At 32.0% G+C, this 18,021-nt stretch overlaps 1 protein-coding gene across 1 annotated transcript in view; it reads right to left on the bottom strand.

The window, feature by feature from the left end:
- Window positions 1–18,021, bottom strand: part of LOC130895879 (G protein-coupled receptor kinase 1) — a 44,654-nt gene that overhangs the window by 10,966 nt on the left and 15,667 nt on the right. Inside the window, exons 3-8 of the mRNA XM_057803472.1 lie at window positions 11,111–11,184; window positions 1,839–1,940; window positions 1,518–1,592; window positions 1,327–1,388; window positions 575–626; window positions 85–442 (exon numbers count right to left, since the gene is read on the bottom strand). Coding sequence (XP_057659455.1) covers window positions 85–442; window positions 575–626; window positions 1,327–1,388; window positions 1,518–1,592; window positions 1,839–1,940; window positions 11,111–11,184 — 723 coding nt within the window. The remainder of the gene's footprint in view (window positions 1–84; window positions 443–574; window positions 627–1,326; window positions 1,389–1,517; window positions 1,593–1,838; window positions 1,941–11,110; window positions 11,185–18,021) is intronic.

Below are 18,021 nucleotides of genomic sequence, written 5' to 3'. Positions count from 1 at the left end.
ACAGAGTGATGTATAAAATATATGATTGAAGATACGAAAACGATATAATTTAATTTATTATACATAAATAAAAAAATAACTAACCTAATATGACTTCGGCGGCGTAAAACTTCATTTCTGATTCGTTGAAAACTCCGTGTTGACTGAGATGATAATGCAAATCGCCGCCGTTCATTAGATCCAAAATGAAACAGAGTTTATCGGGCGTATGGAAAGCGTACGTCATACAAACGATAAAAGGACAATCCTGTCCCGTACTGACCAACGACAACATGATCCTTTCGTTTAAAGCCAAAGTTTCGCCCTGTTTCATTTTTATCCTTTTTTTATCGAGACATTTCATCGCGTACATTTTCCCAGTATCGGCTTTCCGGCAACCGTAAACTTCGCCGAAGCCGCCTCTGCCTATTATCCTGTGAACGCTGAAATCGTTCATTGTTAACTGAAAAAAATTATAAAAAAACAAATTTATTTATCATTATTTTCACGAAAATAGAAAACGGAAAGTTAAATTTTCACTACCGATTAATATTTTCGTTGTATAACTGTTTTTTTTTCTTTTTTTTTTACTTACCTGTATATTTAATTCTAAATTTTTCCATTGGCAGAACCTCGTATACTTATCACTGAAACACAAAATAAATTTCATCAAAATTTTTTTACAAATTTCCCTTTTACAGCTTTTCACGATGTTTTTTCAAGTTTTCTATTTGTATTTCGAACAGAACTGAATCTATCCAAAATTCGTCGAAATCAAAAATTAAATATGAAATAATTAGCGTCTATAGAACTTCTAATGATGATAAATAGATTTTGAAGCCATGAATATTTGAAGAAAAACATTTTTAAAGATCTGAAAATGCATAGTAATTAAAATAACTGCAAAATCAGGGCGACCAGAAAAATTTTCAAAAAAAAAAATTGCATTTTTACAAAGCTTTAATTTTTTGAATACTTGCGATGAAAATCGGAATTTTCCTAATAGTATAGAGTTTTGAGACGATGAAATCGATACAAATGTTCGGAAAAATCTTAACTGGATTTCGACAAAACACCCACAAAAATAAAATGTACGAGTAGGAATCATCAGAAAAAGATTTATCTTCGTGCTACCAATATAGGGAAAATTGTGTGACACTTTTCCACATTTTTTCTTAAAAATAACATTGTACATCTTGCAAATTTTATTTATAAAATTATTGAAATTTGGAATACAAAATTGTAATAGAATGGCGAATGCGATTCGAATAATTGGCGGAGTCGTTTAAAAATTTGGCGGCCGCGACGGGTACGCGTTCGCCAATATTTTAAATTTATCGTACGTACCTTTCTAAAAATTTTTTGAAGGGTTCATCTCTCAAATGAGTATAAATTTCTTCTATATAAGGCTGGAATAGAAGAAATATCAATTATTTTAAATATACAGAGTGTTTTTACAATAATTTGATTCTTTTCTCACTTTAAACACTATATTTTCGATTCGAATTGAGTATATTTAAAAAAGAAACTAAATTTACCTCGAAAAGAGTGACTGGTACTTCGTTTTTCGTAAGATACTTTTGAACATGCTGCAAACATTCTTTTGAATAGTCCTAGAAAAAATTTACGTCAATTTTAAGATTTCTTATCAGTTTTTTCTATTTTTTTTTACAGAGATTTCACGTCTCGAGTTTAATTTCAAAATAGTTGGAACTAAATTGAAAAAAGGACTAAGTTGTAGTAACTTCATTTTTTTTTCTCACATTTCTCTATTATTATTTTTGAAACACAATATTTAGATGATTTATAGTTCTAATTATAAATTGAAAATTTGTTATTGAAAAAAAAAATCTACTTACGTGTGCTCGCGACAAAAGTTCCTTCATGATAAAGTTGTCGTAAATGTCTTTAGCGCATTTTAATCTCTCATCTTGACATTCCAATTTTTCGAAAGATTTAATCTGTGACAAAATTTCAATTAATAAATATCGAAATATGACACAAAGCAAATTTCAATTTAAACTAATACATTTCTTTTCAAGTCTTAAAACTTTGTTTGTATTTACTGATTTAAAAATACTGTTTGTTAAAAATCTACCGCATCAACTTTATTTTTCATTGATTTGTTTTAGTACGTCGTTATTTCCAAAATATTTTTCACGATAAAAAACAAAAGGAATATCTTTATTATGATTATATAACCGAACCGTCAAGACATTAGTTAATCGTCTTTATCTAAAACGTCGGAAAGTTTCGTTGACAAACCATAAACGTGCAAACAAAGCAAAATCAAAAAAAGGATTGCAGATTTTGAAATATAAATAGAATGTACAAAAAATGTAATCACACATAAATTTTCGTAATAATTCTGTTCGTGTGGTTGAAGAGCCGTCATCGAACCATCGATTGTTGATTGACGTTTCGTCTTTTAAGAAAATTGTTTCAAGATAATCGCAAATTAGCGATTAAAAGACATCGATGTATCGAAAACATCGATATCTACAATGCAATACATCGAATCGATTATAATTAATTTCATACAATCACAAATACTTAACTTCAGAACTTTTAAATAAAATTGTTTGCTAAGTCTCCCAAATAAACAGACTTAGCAAAATTATTGATGATGTTACTGGTTCCTACTATTTTTAATACAACGACGTTTGAATTAGTAATGGTTTACTTTATTTATCTGTGGGTTATGATGTCTATGACAGATCTGTCATGAATGTCACAAATGTCACTGTCACAAATGTCAATGTTAATTAATGTAGGTCAAGAAATATTGTTTATTTAAAAAAGAGTTGAAGAAATAAACGTTAAATGTCGTTTCTTTGTTTATTAGAGCAATTTAAAATCATTTTATACATATATCAAAATTTCAACTTCTAAACATGTCGATTAATAAAATGAAATCTCACTAATAGATTACTCGATACGTACAAAAGACATCGATGTACAGTTCCGATTTACCTAATCGAAAAAAGCTTCAAAATGGATTCCACTAACTACTACGACGATGTTCACTTGCAAAAGGTGACACCCAGTATAGTAAATATGCAAATATGGAAACGGAAAAGGACGAGATCTATTATCTTATTAGAAGCTCACACTGTATATTGAATCTTCTAGATAAAATACGTTTTTTTACCTGTCATATCGAATTTCGTTTGTTATTATACCCGATGTCTTCGCCTTTGTTCCCTAAAGCGAATCAACAAAAGGGAGCTTATACTAAGTGACTGAGATTTACAAATTAATGAGAGGATTTACCTCGAGTGGAACGGTTTTGTATTGATTAAGGTCGTATTATATAGTTAATCGTTTATTGGGAATCGTAGTGTTTATAACTCGCGATTAATTCAATACGAAACGAAAAAACTTCGACTGCTTTATAAACATTTCATTATATGTATCAATTACAGGATTTAGTAAATTCCAAAAAAATTAACGATTTTAATAAAAAAGATCTTCTAAGCTTACCATACGGTTTCCTATCACGGATTGTGGATTTTGTAATTGATCTATAGGATGTAAATCGGGCGATTTTATTTTCTATTCCTTCTAAAATCACGGCAGTTCGAAAAGTGTAAACCATCCACATTTTTGATAATCGCGTTTCTTAAATCTTTGTAATCTGGATCTTAAATTAACATTCGTATTGCTCGAGATTCATACCAGAACCAAATCTAGTAATGAAAAATTTTGTGTCCAGGTTTTGTACAGCCGTTTATTATTTTTTTAAGTTATAAATCCAAATTCATATGAGATAGATGATTAAAAATCAAATTTAATAAGCAACAACAACATTTTTAACAAATTCTAACAAATAATTTTAATAGATTCCGAATTATTTAGAAACTTTTGAATACGAGGGTTGATACTAAAGTATCCATATGGATAAGGATTCATCCTTTTTCAAAATATTCTCCGTTAACATCGATAAACTTTAGAATGCGTTATTTCGAAAAAACAGGCGTCCATTTGCTTTTTTTTTAGCGATTGTCAAATTATGCTGTATCCATGTTTTTGACATCCAAATGTTGAGGTGCGACCACGATTGGATTCGGAAAACCAGCTCGAGATGGCGCTTCATTGCCAAAAGTCGAGACGAGTTGGAGGGGGGGCAGTGTTCGCGCGAAAATGTTCGCGATCATCGTCGCCATATCTCGAATCTTATGGAACAACCCTCGTAATAGATATAAATAAACAACGATACGAAATAATACGAAACGTTTTAAAAGAGATAGTAGTAATAATAATAAAACAGTTTTTAATCTTTTATTATAAGTACCAAATCGAGTATTTCAATTCAATTTTCTAACATATTTGTTTATGTATTTTCCGTACAATCAGATGCTTTCAAGGTCTCGAATTATATTATTCGAATAAGCTATTAAACGTTACGAGCTGGTTTCAACTTCTCCGATATTCGAGTGGAATTATTTTTAGATGTCAAGTTTCCTATTACAAATTAGATAAAAATCGTTTCGGAAAAGTGTGAATTCAACAAAAAAATTTTCAAAACAATGTAATTTATACACTCTTAATTAAAAAAAAATGTCAAAATTATTCAACACTCCTTTATTCGTAATTAACGTTGTGTCCTCGATGTTAATATTCCAAAATTAAATGCTTCGGCATATGCGTGCGCGTGAGAAAACTATCCCTTAACGCATTTACCTTCCGATTAAAGCAGGGGTTGTATCCCAAACACAAAGACAAACCTATCGTCAACAAACAATATATTAACATTATAATACGCATATACGAGGTGTCCAAATAAATTGTATTTGCATATTAACTATTTTTACGCTGATTTAGTAAAATCAACCTTTGAATTCGAACGGATTTGTTATTTTAGGATAAGTAATTTAATTTTGTAATTCACCAAAATATTTTCTTTATGATTAATAATTGAATTTGGTAAGTTTATTAATTAATCCGATTGCGTTTCGTCGCTTATCACTCGAAACGAACGCCGTACAACGCTTTTTTTATCTTTTTATTTCGAACCCTCATCATCCCATCGATTTGTCAGCAAATCGCCTTTGACGGCGTCTCCCTTTTATTCGCTCAACCGAATACCAAGGGCGTTGCCGAAAAATGAAAAAATATAATAAATATTTTCAGATCCTGATATAATACTCTGGAATTCGATGGTCTTTCACACTTTAAAAGTATGCGGATGAAGGTTTCGTCTTAGTCAACATCTTCAAGTACCGATTGAAGGTGCGATACCCCAACAGAGTTCCTATTCGTTTTCGTATAATGTTTTTAGTTACGTAGATGCATCCAGATTCCGAGGAGTATCTTCCAATTCCTGTAGTTTGTTCCAGTAATTAGTTTTTTCCACACCTTCCTTCTTTTCCAGTGTTTGTTCTATCGTTCTGTAGCTAATTACACATAAAAGTGCAGCTATTACTATAGCAAGTTTATCAGCTATTTCATTTCCCTCCATTCTGAGATACCCTGGAACCAATTGAAGGGTATTCTTGGTTGTTGGACAAGATGGAAATCTCTCGTTAACGATCATTACTTTCTAAGGTACCCTGGAACCAATTAAAAAGTATTCTTGGTTGTTGGACAAGATGGAAATCTTCCGTTAACGATCATTACTTTCTAAGGTACCCTGGAACCAATTAAAAAGTATTCTTGGTTGTTGGACAAGATGGAAATCTCCTGTTAACGATAATTCCTTTCTAAGGTACCCTGGAACCAATTAAAGGGTATTCTTGGCTGTTGGACAAGATGAAAATCTTTAGTTAGTTCCTTTCTAAGGTATATTGAACACATTTATCAATTATAATATATTTTTGTGCTGAAATATACTAATCCAAGATTTATTATCTTGTTTTGGGCCAGTACCTAACCAAATCCAGTTGATTTGAAGATAAATTTTTTCTCAAAGTTGAAATTTCTTTTGCATATCTCAGATTTGACCAACTTTGGAAAAATTTTTCGGTTTGTTCTACATGATTCATTCTTTTAGCATCCTGTTTTTTTTCTGCCACGTTTTCCAGTAATATATGGGGAGATGGGGGATTTAGAAACACTTCTAGTGCAGTCACTGGGCATGTTTTCATGGCCTTTGTATCTTCGAATTATTATTTATCGTCAAGACCAGAAAAGTTTTAAAGATCATTGCCTTTACGTAATGGTTTGTCTCATAATCTTCCTTGCGTTATTTTCTCACACCATCAGAATTTCTTGTTTGTCCCAAAAAGGTTTCTTATCTAGAATAAATCGGTTTTCTAAAAATGCTTCTAAGCTCCATGTACTTTAGTTAATTTAACGTTAATTTCATTTAATTTATTTTCATCTGTTGATATTTTATTCAATTTATTCAACGGCAACGTAGACGAAAAGAAAATTAGTTAATTAATAATAAATTAAATTCGCTTTACCCGATATCGATCGATATAATTTAGTGATATCACAATTATTTTTTTTATTTGGTTACTAGTGCGTGTTTATATCTAATTTATATATTTTTTTTTGTTACAGGTATTACAGCTGTTCGTTTTTTGTGTAAGTACTTAAATTATTTATTTATTTGCTTCGATACTTTATCCATCATTGTATGACGTTGAAAAATCCCCAATTCATCTTATTTCTCAGCGTCGTATTTGAAATATTTTTTTTTTAATAGAAGCTTTTGTATAATTCATTGACGACGTTGAAAAAACTGTACGAGAAACCTCAAAACTGTGTATTTTCCAAACATACGAAAAGTATTAAAAACCTCGAGGATGTTGTGTATTCATTACCAAGGAAGGAACTAAAAAGCATCCTGAAAAGCTCGCTTTCTACTCTTTTTAGTTTAACGGATGTGACTCTTTTGATGGTTTTTCACTTCTTAATGGAAGATTAAAATTTAAAATGTTGAATCGTAAAAAGAAACCACATTTTTTTATATAGTAGCCGACTATACACGGTTGGTACTTTCCAACAAACATTTTTGCCTTTAAAATGAAATTATTTCTAAAAAATACGGTTCTAAAATCGTCCAAAAACAGCGTAAGCTCTCAATGTTTCTTATGTATTGATTCAACATATTTGGGTATAAAGACTTTTTGGTAAGGAAACGTCATTTATGTCTTTGTAATTACGCTCAAACTGAAACTGTTGTCTTTGGAAGGCACGTTTGTGCTAGTCCAAATGTGCTTGATTCTTAAATTAACCACAGCTGATACAAATACAATGATTTTTCATGGACCTAGAGGTATTGATCAAAGATGTGTCCTCTTCCCACTCCTTTATTTGGAAAACAGGATCCACAATTAAGTATCGAAGAAAACGGCACGTGGATCAACAATAAACGAGTCCCGATTGCCTTCAAAGGCTCCTGGACATAGTTGAGTTCCAGAATGGGATCTTGGTTATGTGAAGACTGGTCATCAGGCGTGCCGGATAGAAAAAGCAAAGTCAAAAACGTGTTTACGAATGACCTCAACCTCAGAATAAGTTTCACAAAATGTGTATGTGTATGGAAAGCTGGTTAACACGTGAAAAAGGCATTCGAGATGTGGATTTATCGAAGAATTTTGAAAAACAATAAAAACCAACGAAGAAATTCTGCATATCTGGAGCGAAAGATTTGTTTCAACTCGTGGTAGATCTAAGGAAGAAGAAGATTGGGTATGAAGAGGATGTCGTGGTTCCACAATATTTGGAAAGGGATTAGAACCACGGAGACAAGATAAAATGGATAGCAAAAGATACAATTGCTTTCTTAGACAAATCGTTACATCCTGAATTTCAGTCTTTACGTGCTTAAATTTTCTAAAATTCTAACCGAGCTCGAACAACTACGATTTTTTTTGTATAATTTGTAATGGAAATCATCCGGTCAATATTGATTCTTCTTCTTTTCTCGGCTTTCGTTTTAATCTTATTATGGTTTAGGCATAAAATATTTCGTCGTATCGTTTACGTTGTTAGTTTTATATTTGAGAGAATTTATTTGTACGAGACGTACTTTAAGAAAATCTCTATGGAGACGGTAAAGCGAAACGGAATTATCGATCTTAAAAAGTAAAATAGAAGATGGGGGACTATAAATATGCATCGTTCACGAAAATCGGTTCACCGTTCGGGAATATAACAAACTAAAAATGAAATTAGTCATCTAAAATATCACTAATTAAATATATTTTCGCTTCTGAGGAACTTGAATTTATAGGACAAAGATAATAGACGAAATTATCCGTTCAAGGATAAGGACATAGAGGAATTAAGGATTATCCGATGATATTTTTATTTTTTTTTTTTTTAGAATTTAACCATAGAAATTTCAAATAATATCAAATAAAGAAGATTTCGTAAACATTGACAAACGATTTGGACAAGATGAAGTAGAACGAGTTAATTTTAACGAATTTTACGAATCGAAAACAAAATTATCTATTTTTGTAAAACAGTTCGAATAATTATTTTAATAACTAATATTTTCACAAAAAAAATATTCATATATACCCCACTTTCCAATACGTTTTTCGTATCCTTTTTTGGGATTCTTAAATTTATTCTTTTGAGTGTACGAGGTTTGTCTAAAAAGTTTCCGACCTAACAAACAAATAAGATACTGAAGTCTATCCCCAGGACACCAACACTCATAATTATTATGTCTGATACGCGTTTTGATCACCAAGTTATCGTCTTCAGAGACTTACTTGTTTTATACTCAATTTTCTGACTAATAAATCTTCTCCGGCGAAAATTATTTCCAGCGGGAAAACCTCCTTGAAAGGGGGAATCTAAATACTATCGCAATTTTCGCGGGAGAAGGTTTATTAGTCAGAAAATTAAGTATAAAACAATTAAGTCTCTGAAGACGATAACTGGGTAATCGAAACGCGCTGTTGGGTGCACTAATGACAGTGTGAACATCACCGACGGTTCCAGAAATTCCAATTTAGTAAAGAAATAAGATATTTTTTCCTAAAAAACAATCGCCATCACTTTTTCGAGTAAATTCGCTCCTTATTCACTATCATCATTTCAGGTGCCCAAAATTTCCGTTTCTAACTTTAGAGTGCTGACATCTTGACGTAGAGATCGCATACTTGTTACGCGAAGAAGTTTTTTTTTGTCAATCATATAAGACGTGAATTTGCGTTCATCATTTTCGTCGACATTTAGAGTTTCGTTTCCCGACAACTCGACTAAAAGACAGGATATTTGAATGGAAATGATATTGTTAGTATTATTGATTTAAAACGTAATGTGAGGAACAAGTAGAGCGCGTCGCGTCGCGCTCACATCGAGTACGCGAAGTTTCCAGGAAATTGGAATATTCACTTAAACTTTTGTGTTGGAGACGTCGTCGAGTTTGAAAGAGAAAAAAGTTTCGTGGAACTACATTTACATAACGACACGATTTCTTTTTCGTATTAGTAAATTAATATTCCCGTCAATTGTCATCGGAATTAACGTTGAAAAAGGTAGTTGAATCTCTTCTTCTTTGTTTGTTGTGTTCGTTTCCAACATCTTCTTTCATATAAATCCATTTCTATAGAAGTTTATAAGGACTTTTTACTTTTAATACCAACAGGAAAAAGAAGGTTCATAGTTCATAATTCGTAGATTTAGGCGGTCGTGAAGCCGTTCGGCACATAGATCTTAAGATAGGCCTCACTTTAAGTCACCCAAATTCGATGTCCTTTGACTTGAACCCTTTTATGTCGTGGGGTTTGTCCAGGCACTTACAGATAACTTGGTCTTCAGTTTCCATGCACCAGCGGCACTCCGGATCATCCGCGATGCTCATGGTGTGAGGTGACGTTTTAGATGGCAGTTGGAGTAGCTAATTGGTGAGAGACGAACTGGGTCCATCTATATGGGTCTTCGTTTGTCCAATCCATCTTTGTCGAGCCCGCTTTGCGAGAAGGCTGTCGAGAGACGTGATGGCAGCGCCTGTGGCAACACCAAAGATGGGTTCTGGGCTCATTTGTTGTCCCAAACGAGAGAAAGAAGGTTAATGCTTTTAAAAGAGTCATACGAGCCTTGAAGATGATCCACCAGAAGGATTTTGAGGGAACTACAGAAAAAATAATAAAAACACGGAATATTATCAAGCTGCATAGATAAATGAACTCAAAGCTGAGTTAAATGGATTTATTTTCGTTATTTTGCATATGAAATCGAAGAATTAAATAAAAAAAAACTGTTGGAATACCCTAAATTAACCAGACTTGGCTCTCTTTGGTTTGTGGTTCTGTCAGTTTCCAAAAAATCGAAAAAATAACTAACTCAACGACGGGAATTATTGAAAATCGTATTTTTCCAAAGTTACTTTTCGATTTTCTTTCCCATTATCGTTATTTTTATCGATTAGTACGAATTCCCTCAACAAATTACTTAGTGTTTGTAAACGCGATGCCGCCTGACATTATCTTAATCCACGTCGATTTGCATCGAATATAATCTGATAGAAGATCATTTAGTGCCCATTGTAAATTGGTATTTCGCGTGTTTCCATCGGCACGAGCTTATTGAGAAACCGAAAAAAAGATAATTAATTTTCCTATCGAGTGCCAGATGTGGCTATTCGGTCAATCGTACTTTTCCTATTTTCCTCTCGGAAATTAATAAAATCTGAACGCATTAAAAGCAGCAAAACATCTTTCTGGTTGGAATGGGATGTTTGCCCGTTTCGTTGTTATTTAGTAAACAAAGAAAAGCTCGTTCGGCTACCTCGAATGACCAGGAAGAACAAACATTGTTGTATCTTGAGAAACGCCATTAACCTAAATTGGAAATTATGGGATCCTCTTTAGAGGAAATTCGACGGTTCACAGTATGGAAAAAAAGTCTATTTTCAATGTCATAATCAATGTCAATCAATTAACTATTATCGAGGAAAGTAAAATCGTTTGAGGGTGACACAAATTTGGAAAATTTTCGCTGTATTTTAAAATTGTTCAACGATGAAATTTACAAATTTTACCATCGCTTTCCCATTCTCACGTTTGCTTACTACCTCGGACCTAATCGATATTTTTTGACGCACAAAGTTGTAATTTTTTGACTATTATTCATTAAGCTTTAAAAAAATGTCGTTTACAAGGAAAATATGATTGTCAATAGAATTTTTTCTATTGCGACCTTTATAATTTTCAAATCTTACCTCTTCGTAAAACCGAAGCTGCGGCACCGGTTCCTCTGATACATTTTCGCAGAAATCTTTGAATAGTAGATAACCTGAAACAGAATTTTCCAATTAAACGAAATTATTAACACTCCTAATCGTTTATTTATTCTTAAATATCGCCGATTCATTATTTTTTCAACGAATCTAATCCGATTAAATTATAATCTATAATGACGCCATCAATAAAGCCGATATTACACGATGCGTCCAACATTGGAAGCATTGATCGCGTCGTGTGTTACCGGCTTAATATTTTCCCAAAGATTTCAATTTTTAACTATTCTAAACTTTTTATAACCTGTAAAAATTGATGATTTGAAATATTTGTTTCTATATTATAAGCAATTACTTCGTGTAGTAACGTTTTTCGTATTTATTTACCATTTACAATCTTTCTAATCGTAGGGTGAATTAATAATCATAATTATCAGAACAAAAAGAAATAAATAAATAGACTTTCCTAGAAATTACCTAGAAATACTGTAAATAAACCGCCTGCTACTAAAAGAAAATCGTATACAAATGAACGTCTATCGCCGCGCGAATTCGCTGAATTTTTAAAATTCTGTAATAGAAGGACAGGGCCGGCCTTGGGAAGCATTTAGCAAACAAAATAATTTGCGTTTAGGTCCGAATTGTGCACGAATTAAACAAAATTTATGCATTTATAATGTTCCCGTTCATTTTACTAACAGAAATAATTCTTGTGACCTGTATTTATAATGAAGAAAATTTTTAATTACCACTTTTGGTATTTATCTTTATTTTCTATGAAAACAATAATTTCCTTAAACGTAAATCCGATCATAACTAGCAACCGAGTTATTTATATAGAAAGTTTCCTTTTATCTAAAAATATATCAATTTCAAACAAGAATTCGCCATAAAATTTTGAGGCAGTTGCAAATTTTCAAAGTGATACTCTTCAAACTTATTAAAGGTCTTAAAACTTCGTACCGTTGCTATCAAACTTTATTGTCGAATACATTTTTCATACAATCAACTTTAACTTAAAAACAGAGTGTTACAAAGTGATAAATACCCCAGGCACCAACAAATAATTTATGTGTTCATCTCTATACAGCCATTAACTGCGAAGTTCGTTTTTTCATCGTTCAGCAATACGTCATTTTTTTTTTTTAAATTTTGGAATAAAAAAAATCCAAAAACGAGTTGATATTCTTTCGTGTTCAAAAGGCAGTTTTTTCACCTCTCTCAAAACCAGCAGAACAAAACACCGAAAATAAATTTACTACTTAAATCAATTAAGTTTTTTTTATGTAATTTTTAAATATCGCAGAATCGAATTAATAATTTTTTCCCTTTTTAAAAGAATTTTCTTGACATCGGTAAATTGAACCATACCGTATTTGAGTGTTATTTATGTACTATCAGAATATCAACAACCCCAAAACCTAAATTTTCTCAAAATACAACTCATACGAGTCCAAAGCTACCCTCTGATAACAAAATGGACTTTTTTTGCGATATCGCCAATTTAAATAAAAAATAAATTTAAGTGCTCTCAAAATATCACAAACAGAATCCCCTAATTCACAAAGTTATCTAATTACCACCCCTAACAGGCCTAAGATTTAAGTACTCTCAAAATATCACAAACAGTATCCCCCAATTCACAAATTTATCTAATTACCACCCCTAACAGACCTAAGATTTAAGTACTCTCAAAATATCACAAACAGTATCCCCTAATTCACAAATTTATCTAATTACCACCCCTAACAGACCTAAGATTTAAGTACTCTCAAAATATCACAAACAGTATCCCCTAATTCACAAATTTATCTAATTACCACCCCTAACAGACCTAAGATTTAAGTACTCTCAAAATATCACAAACAGTATCCCCTAATTCACAAATTTATCTAATTACCACCCCTAACAGACCTAAGATTTAAGTAATCTCAAAATATCACAAACAGTATCCCCTAATTCACAAATTTATCTAATTACCACCCCTAACAGACCTAAGATTTAAGTACTCTCAAAATATCACAAACAGTATCCCCCAATTCACAAATTTATCTAATTACCACCCCTAACATTTAAGTGCTCTCAAACAGGAACCCCTGAATCTGAAATGTAATTTTGCGATATCGCAAAGATGGTCCTTGTTCTTCTCAGAGGGTAGCTTGGGTCTGTTAGGGGTGGTAATTAGATAAATTTGTGAATTAGGGGATACTGTTTGTGATATTTTGATAGCACTTAAATTTATCCTCATTTAAATTGGCGATATCAAGAAAAAAGTCCATTTTGTTATCAGAGGGTAGCTTTTGACTCGTATGGGTTGTATTTTGAGAAAATTTGTGAATTGGGGGATACTGTTTGTGATATTTTGAGAGCACTTAAATATTAGGTCTGTTAGGGGTGGTAATTAGATAAATTTGTCATTTAGGGGTTACAGTTTGCGATATTTTGAGAGCATTCAAAAGTTAGGTCTGTTAGGGGTGGTAATTAGATAAATTTGTGAATTAGGGGTTCGGGCATACGATATTTTGATAGCACTTAAATTTATCCTCATTTAAATTGGCGATATCAAGAAAAAAGTCCATTTTGTTATCAGAGGGTAGCTTTTGACTCGTATGGGTTGTATTTTGAGAAAATTTGTGAATTGGGGGATACTGTTTGTGATATTTTGAGAGCACTTAATATTAGGTCTGTTAGGGGTGGTAATTAGATAAATTTGTCATTTAGGGGTTACAGTTTGCGATATTTTGAGAGCATTCAAAAGTTAGGTCTGTTAGGGGTGGTAATTAGATAAATTTGTGAATTAGGGGATACTGTTTGTGATATTTTGAGAGCACTTAAATTTATTTTTTATTTAAATTGGCGATATCACAAAAAAATTCCATTTTGTTATCAGAGGGTAGCTTTGGACTCGTGTGGGTTGTATTTTGAGAAAATTTAGGTTTTGGGGTTGTTGATATTCTGATAGTACATAAATAACACTCAAATACGGTATGGTTCAATTTACCGATGTCAAGAAAATTCTTGTAAAAAGGGAAAAAAATTATTAATTCGATTCTGCGATATTTAAAAATTACATAAAAAAAACTTAATTTATTTAAGTAGTAAATTTATTTTCGGTTATTTGTTATACAAGTTTTTTCGATTGTTTACTGGTTTTTGTAATGGTATTTCAAACTCCATCATATTTTATCACTTAAAATCATGTTTAGGACGAAAAAAAAAGAAAAATGTTCCCCATCTCAATCTATATATAAAATTTTATGTACATACTTTGTACCCTGACAAGAAAATCATTCGATTTACTGAAAATTGGATTTTCGGTTATTTGTTATACAAGTTTTTTCGATTGTTTACTGGTTTTTGTAATGGTATTTCAAACTCCATCATATTTTATCACTTAAAATCATGTTTAGGACGAAAAAAAAAAGAAAAATGTTCCCCATCTCAATCTATATATAAAATTTTATGTACATACTTTGTACCCTGACAAGAAAACCATTCGATTTACTGAAAATTGGATTTTCCCGTCTTCTTTACATATCTACGTTTTTTCCTTTTTATCTATATACATAATAAAAAAATAACGCACCAATATTCTTATATCTCGGAAAAATAATAAAATATAATGAAAATTATAACAAAAATAGAAATTATCTGTATATTTATAACTATAAATCGTAAATTTGAAAAATTTAATTTGATCAATAAACTCGAAAACAAACATCGTATACGAAAAAAATTTATATTTTTATATTTATTTTCCAATAGCAACAGTTTCGTAAAAAAGTCCGTTTCCCAATAATTATTTTCAATGATTAAAACTTTGTTTGCCGAAACGAAAACGTCATCAAAGAGATTTTGTCGAACAATATCCAATTATTTGTTGCATCCGACAAAATATACGATAACAATCGGAAAACGTTTTAGCTTCCAATTTAATTGTAAAAAGATATAAATCGAAAGTTTAATTCAAGTTGCCGCGGGATTTGCGATAACTTTCTAGGAGTTTCCAAATTAAGTCATCATCGAAAATTACCGGGGATCACAAGGGGGTTATTTAAGCGAATTGCCGTCGTTTCTACAAAGACACCCGAGTAAGAAATCCATTTCAATCCCGAGGAAATCATAGTTGAGGCAAATTGAATCCTGCACACGAATTTATATAATTACGAAGGTTGTACGGAAAATATCCGACCTCGACCTGAAAATCTTCGGATATGGAGACTTTCCATCATCATTTAGAAGATCGTGAAATTTTGGAAAGTTAATTTCAAACGTGGTTGACCAAAAGTTCATTCAAATGAACATTTCCTTGGACTGATTGACGCGATTTTAGAGAAAAAGCAAAAACAGTCACCTCCAACGACTTTTTCTTGTTTCTAACCTCAAAATTTCGCAAGCATCAAATGTATTACGTAAACGTCCGTTATTCGAAAACTTTCCATACAACTCTCGTACATAAACACACGACGTAATACGTGGATGAAATGATTGCAAGTTTTAATTAAAAGTTTGATATTTCAGTGATTACGCAATCGAATTGAATACCAACCAATAAATGGAAAATATCTGGTTAAAATTTTATCTTCAAATCGATAATATAAAAATAAATATAAAACTGAGAATTTCTTTACGAATATATCGTTTAAATTTTAATCGCTCTTCGACTTTGATCACTTTGTTTAATTAACGACCCTCGGTAAAAATTAATTCCTTCTTCATTAGGTCAAGTTTTAAATAAAATCACGTACTGAACCTCGGAAACGGGTATTGGGGCCAATCTGGGATGTATAGGGATCATTCTGAATCCTACGTTGCTTTAATTCTATGACTTTTTTAGTCATCACGTCTTGAGTAATAAAGGGTGATGAAGGGTATTTTCTCCCCTTTCGTAATCGTTGAAAAACCAGAAACTGCTCGTCATTCGCATGGTTTTGAGATCATCAGGGAAGCTCAATAAATCAGTCCATTGAAGATGATCTTTCAAATAGAATTGATTTCTGTCATTCGACAACTTTCATGGTTTTTGACATCAACTTTCGGCTAATGCCGAATCTACAACCTTTTTAACCCTTCCAAATAATAGTTCTCGTCAAAATAGACATTTGAGCTTGTGTTAACATTCTTATTTAACAAGAAAAAAATCGCTGGAGGTGAATACGAGGTCTGGTTATTAAATAACGGAACTGATTACTTTCTATACGTTTTTTCTATTAATCGATACAATTCTGGAAGTCTTCTTTGGTGAGGAGCGACCCAAATCGGATCCTTTTCAAAGCAGATGTGTTATTCCTCGTGTAAAATTCTTCTTTATCGTCGTTTACAGTTTCGGTAATCATCCGGATGTTAATTCGACGATCTTCACGTACAATTTGGTTCATTTTAGTCACTGATTCCGGAGTTGAGGCGACCTGGGCGTCGGTCATCTTCAGTGTTCTCATTAAAGTGTTTTCACCACTCAAAAACACTCGCACGAGATAGAAAATTGTCCCCGTAGGCCTCTTGCAACAATTTATAGCACTCAGTTTGAGTTTTTTTCAATTTAACGAGAAATTTGCGATTAATACGCCCTCTAGGCACGCATTTCTTTATTTATTCACCAGACCTCGTATGGTGGGTGGTCCGGACTAATTCAAGTTTCAAACCTTTCAGACAACCCTTGTAAAATATCTTTCAAAAACAAAAATTTCTAAAAAGGAATGAGCGATATACTAAAAATGAATCAACGGAATGAAAAAATTTAAATGGGCGCTGAAATTAAATTATAAACTCTACCATAGTTAATCGAATACCATTTTGATGTGTATTGAATTAATTTCAACTATTGGTTTGTTTAATATTAATTTGATACGAACGAAATTGAGCGGAACCGAATCAACCGAGGCGACGATCAATTATTTATACGAATTGTTGTCCATACGGTAAAAAACCACCAGGAACATCTATTAGATGATGGATAAAACAATACGAAGTGTAATTTGTATCCGGTAAATCAATCATCAACAGCTGTTGGTCGTGTTCGATGCTCTATTGGGCGGTAAATTCGATTCGGAATAAATTAAACGAAATAGAGGAGCGCCGAGTCGTCGGGACTGCTGAACCTGAAGTTTATTCGTTTCGATTTTCATTTGGTCGTCGATCATCGAAAATTAATTACCGTGTTGTCGTTGTTTTACATAAATCGACGATTTAATTATTAATTCGGCATAATTATATTCGGTATAAATATAATAAAGGGCGGTAACCTTTCAACAAAGTAAGAAAAAACGAATTCCAAAAAGAATCGGAGGAATTGGACGAAAATCGATGAGATCTTGGCCTAGTGAAGTTTTTAAGGTTAGGAATCATTAAATTTCGACGTAATAAAAAATGGAATCTTCTTTACCATATTCCGTGTCGCATTTCGATTTCTCGGATTTACATTTTCGTGATAAATGTTTCAGAACGCCATCGCCGCCGAACGGTTTTCCATTTCGTAAAGACAAAGAAAATTTATGGGTTTTGATCCACCTATTAACATTCACCGTGAGTATTTCATATTAGGTTGAACGGGGCCTCGTGAAACGAGAAAATTTCAATAAGGGCATCGTATATTTGTAACATTCAACATAGTGACTTTAAACAACTTAAATCATCCCTTTTCTTGGACAATTTACCATACACTTCATCAATTATCCTTTACTATTTTGTTTGTTCAATTTTTTATTCCAATTATCCTTAAGGAACGAAAAAATATCCAGTCAAGGATGTTATATAAAGTGTCTCACGAATTTTTTTCGTTATTAACACAAAAAAAATTCAAAAATTTGACTAAAAATTTGCACTAAAATTGAAATTTAAATGTAAAATATATAATAAAATAAATGCTGAATATAAAAATGATTATTTTATAAAAA

Source organism: Diorhabda carinulata, chromosome 6 (genome assembly GCF_026250575.1).
Source record: "Diorhabda carinulata isolate Delta chromosome 6, icDioCari1.1, whole genome shotgun sequence".
Classification (NCBI taxonomy): Eukaryota; Metazoa; Arthropoda; class Insecta; order Coleoptera; family Chrysomelidae; genus Diorhabda; species Diorhabda carinulata.
Note: the sequence above shows the minus strand (reverse complement) of the source record. Positions and strands in the feature narration are given on the sequence as shown.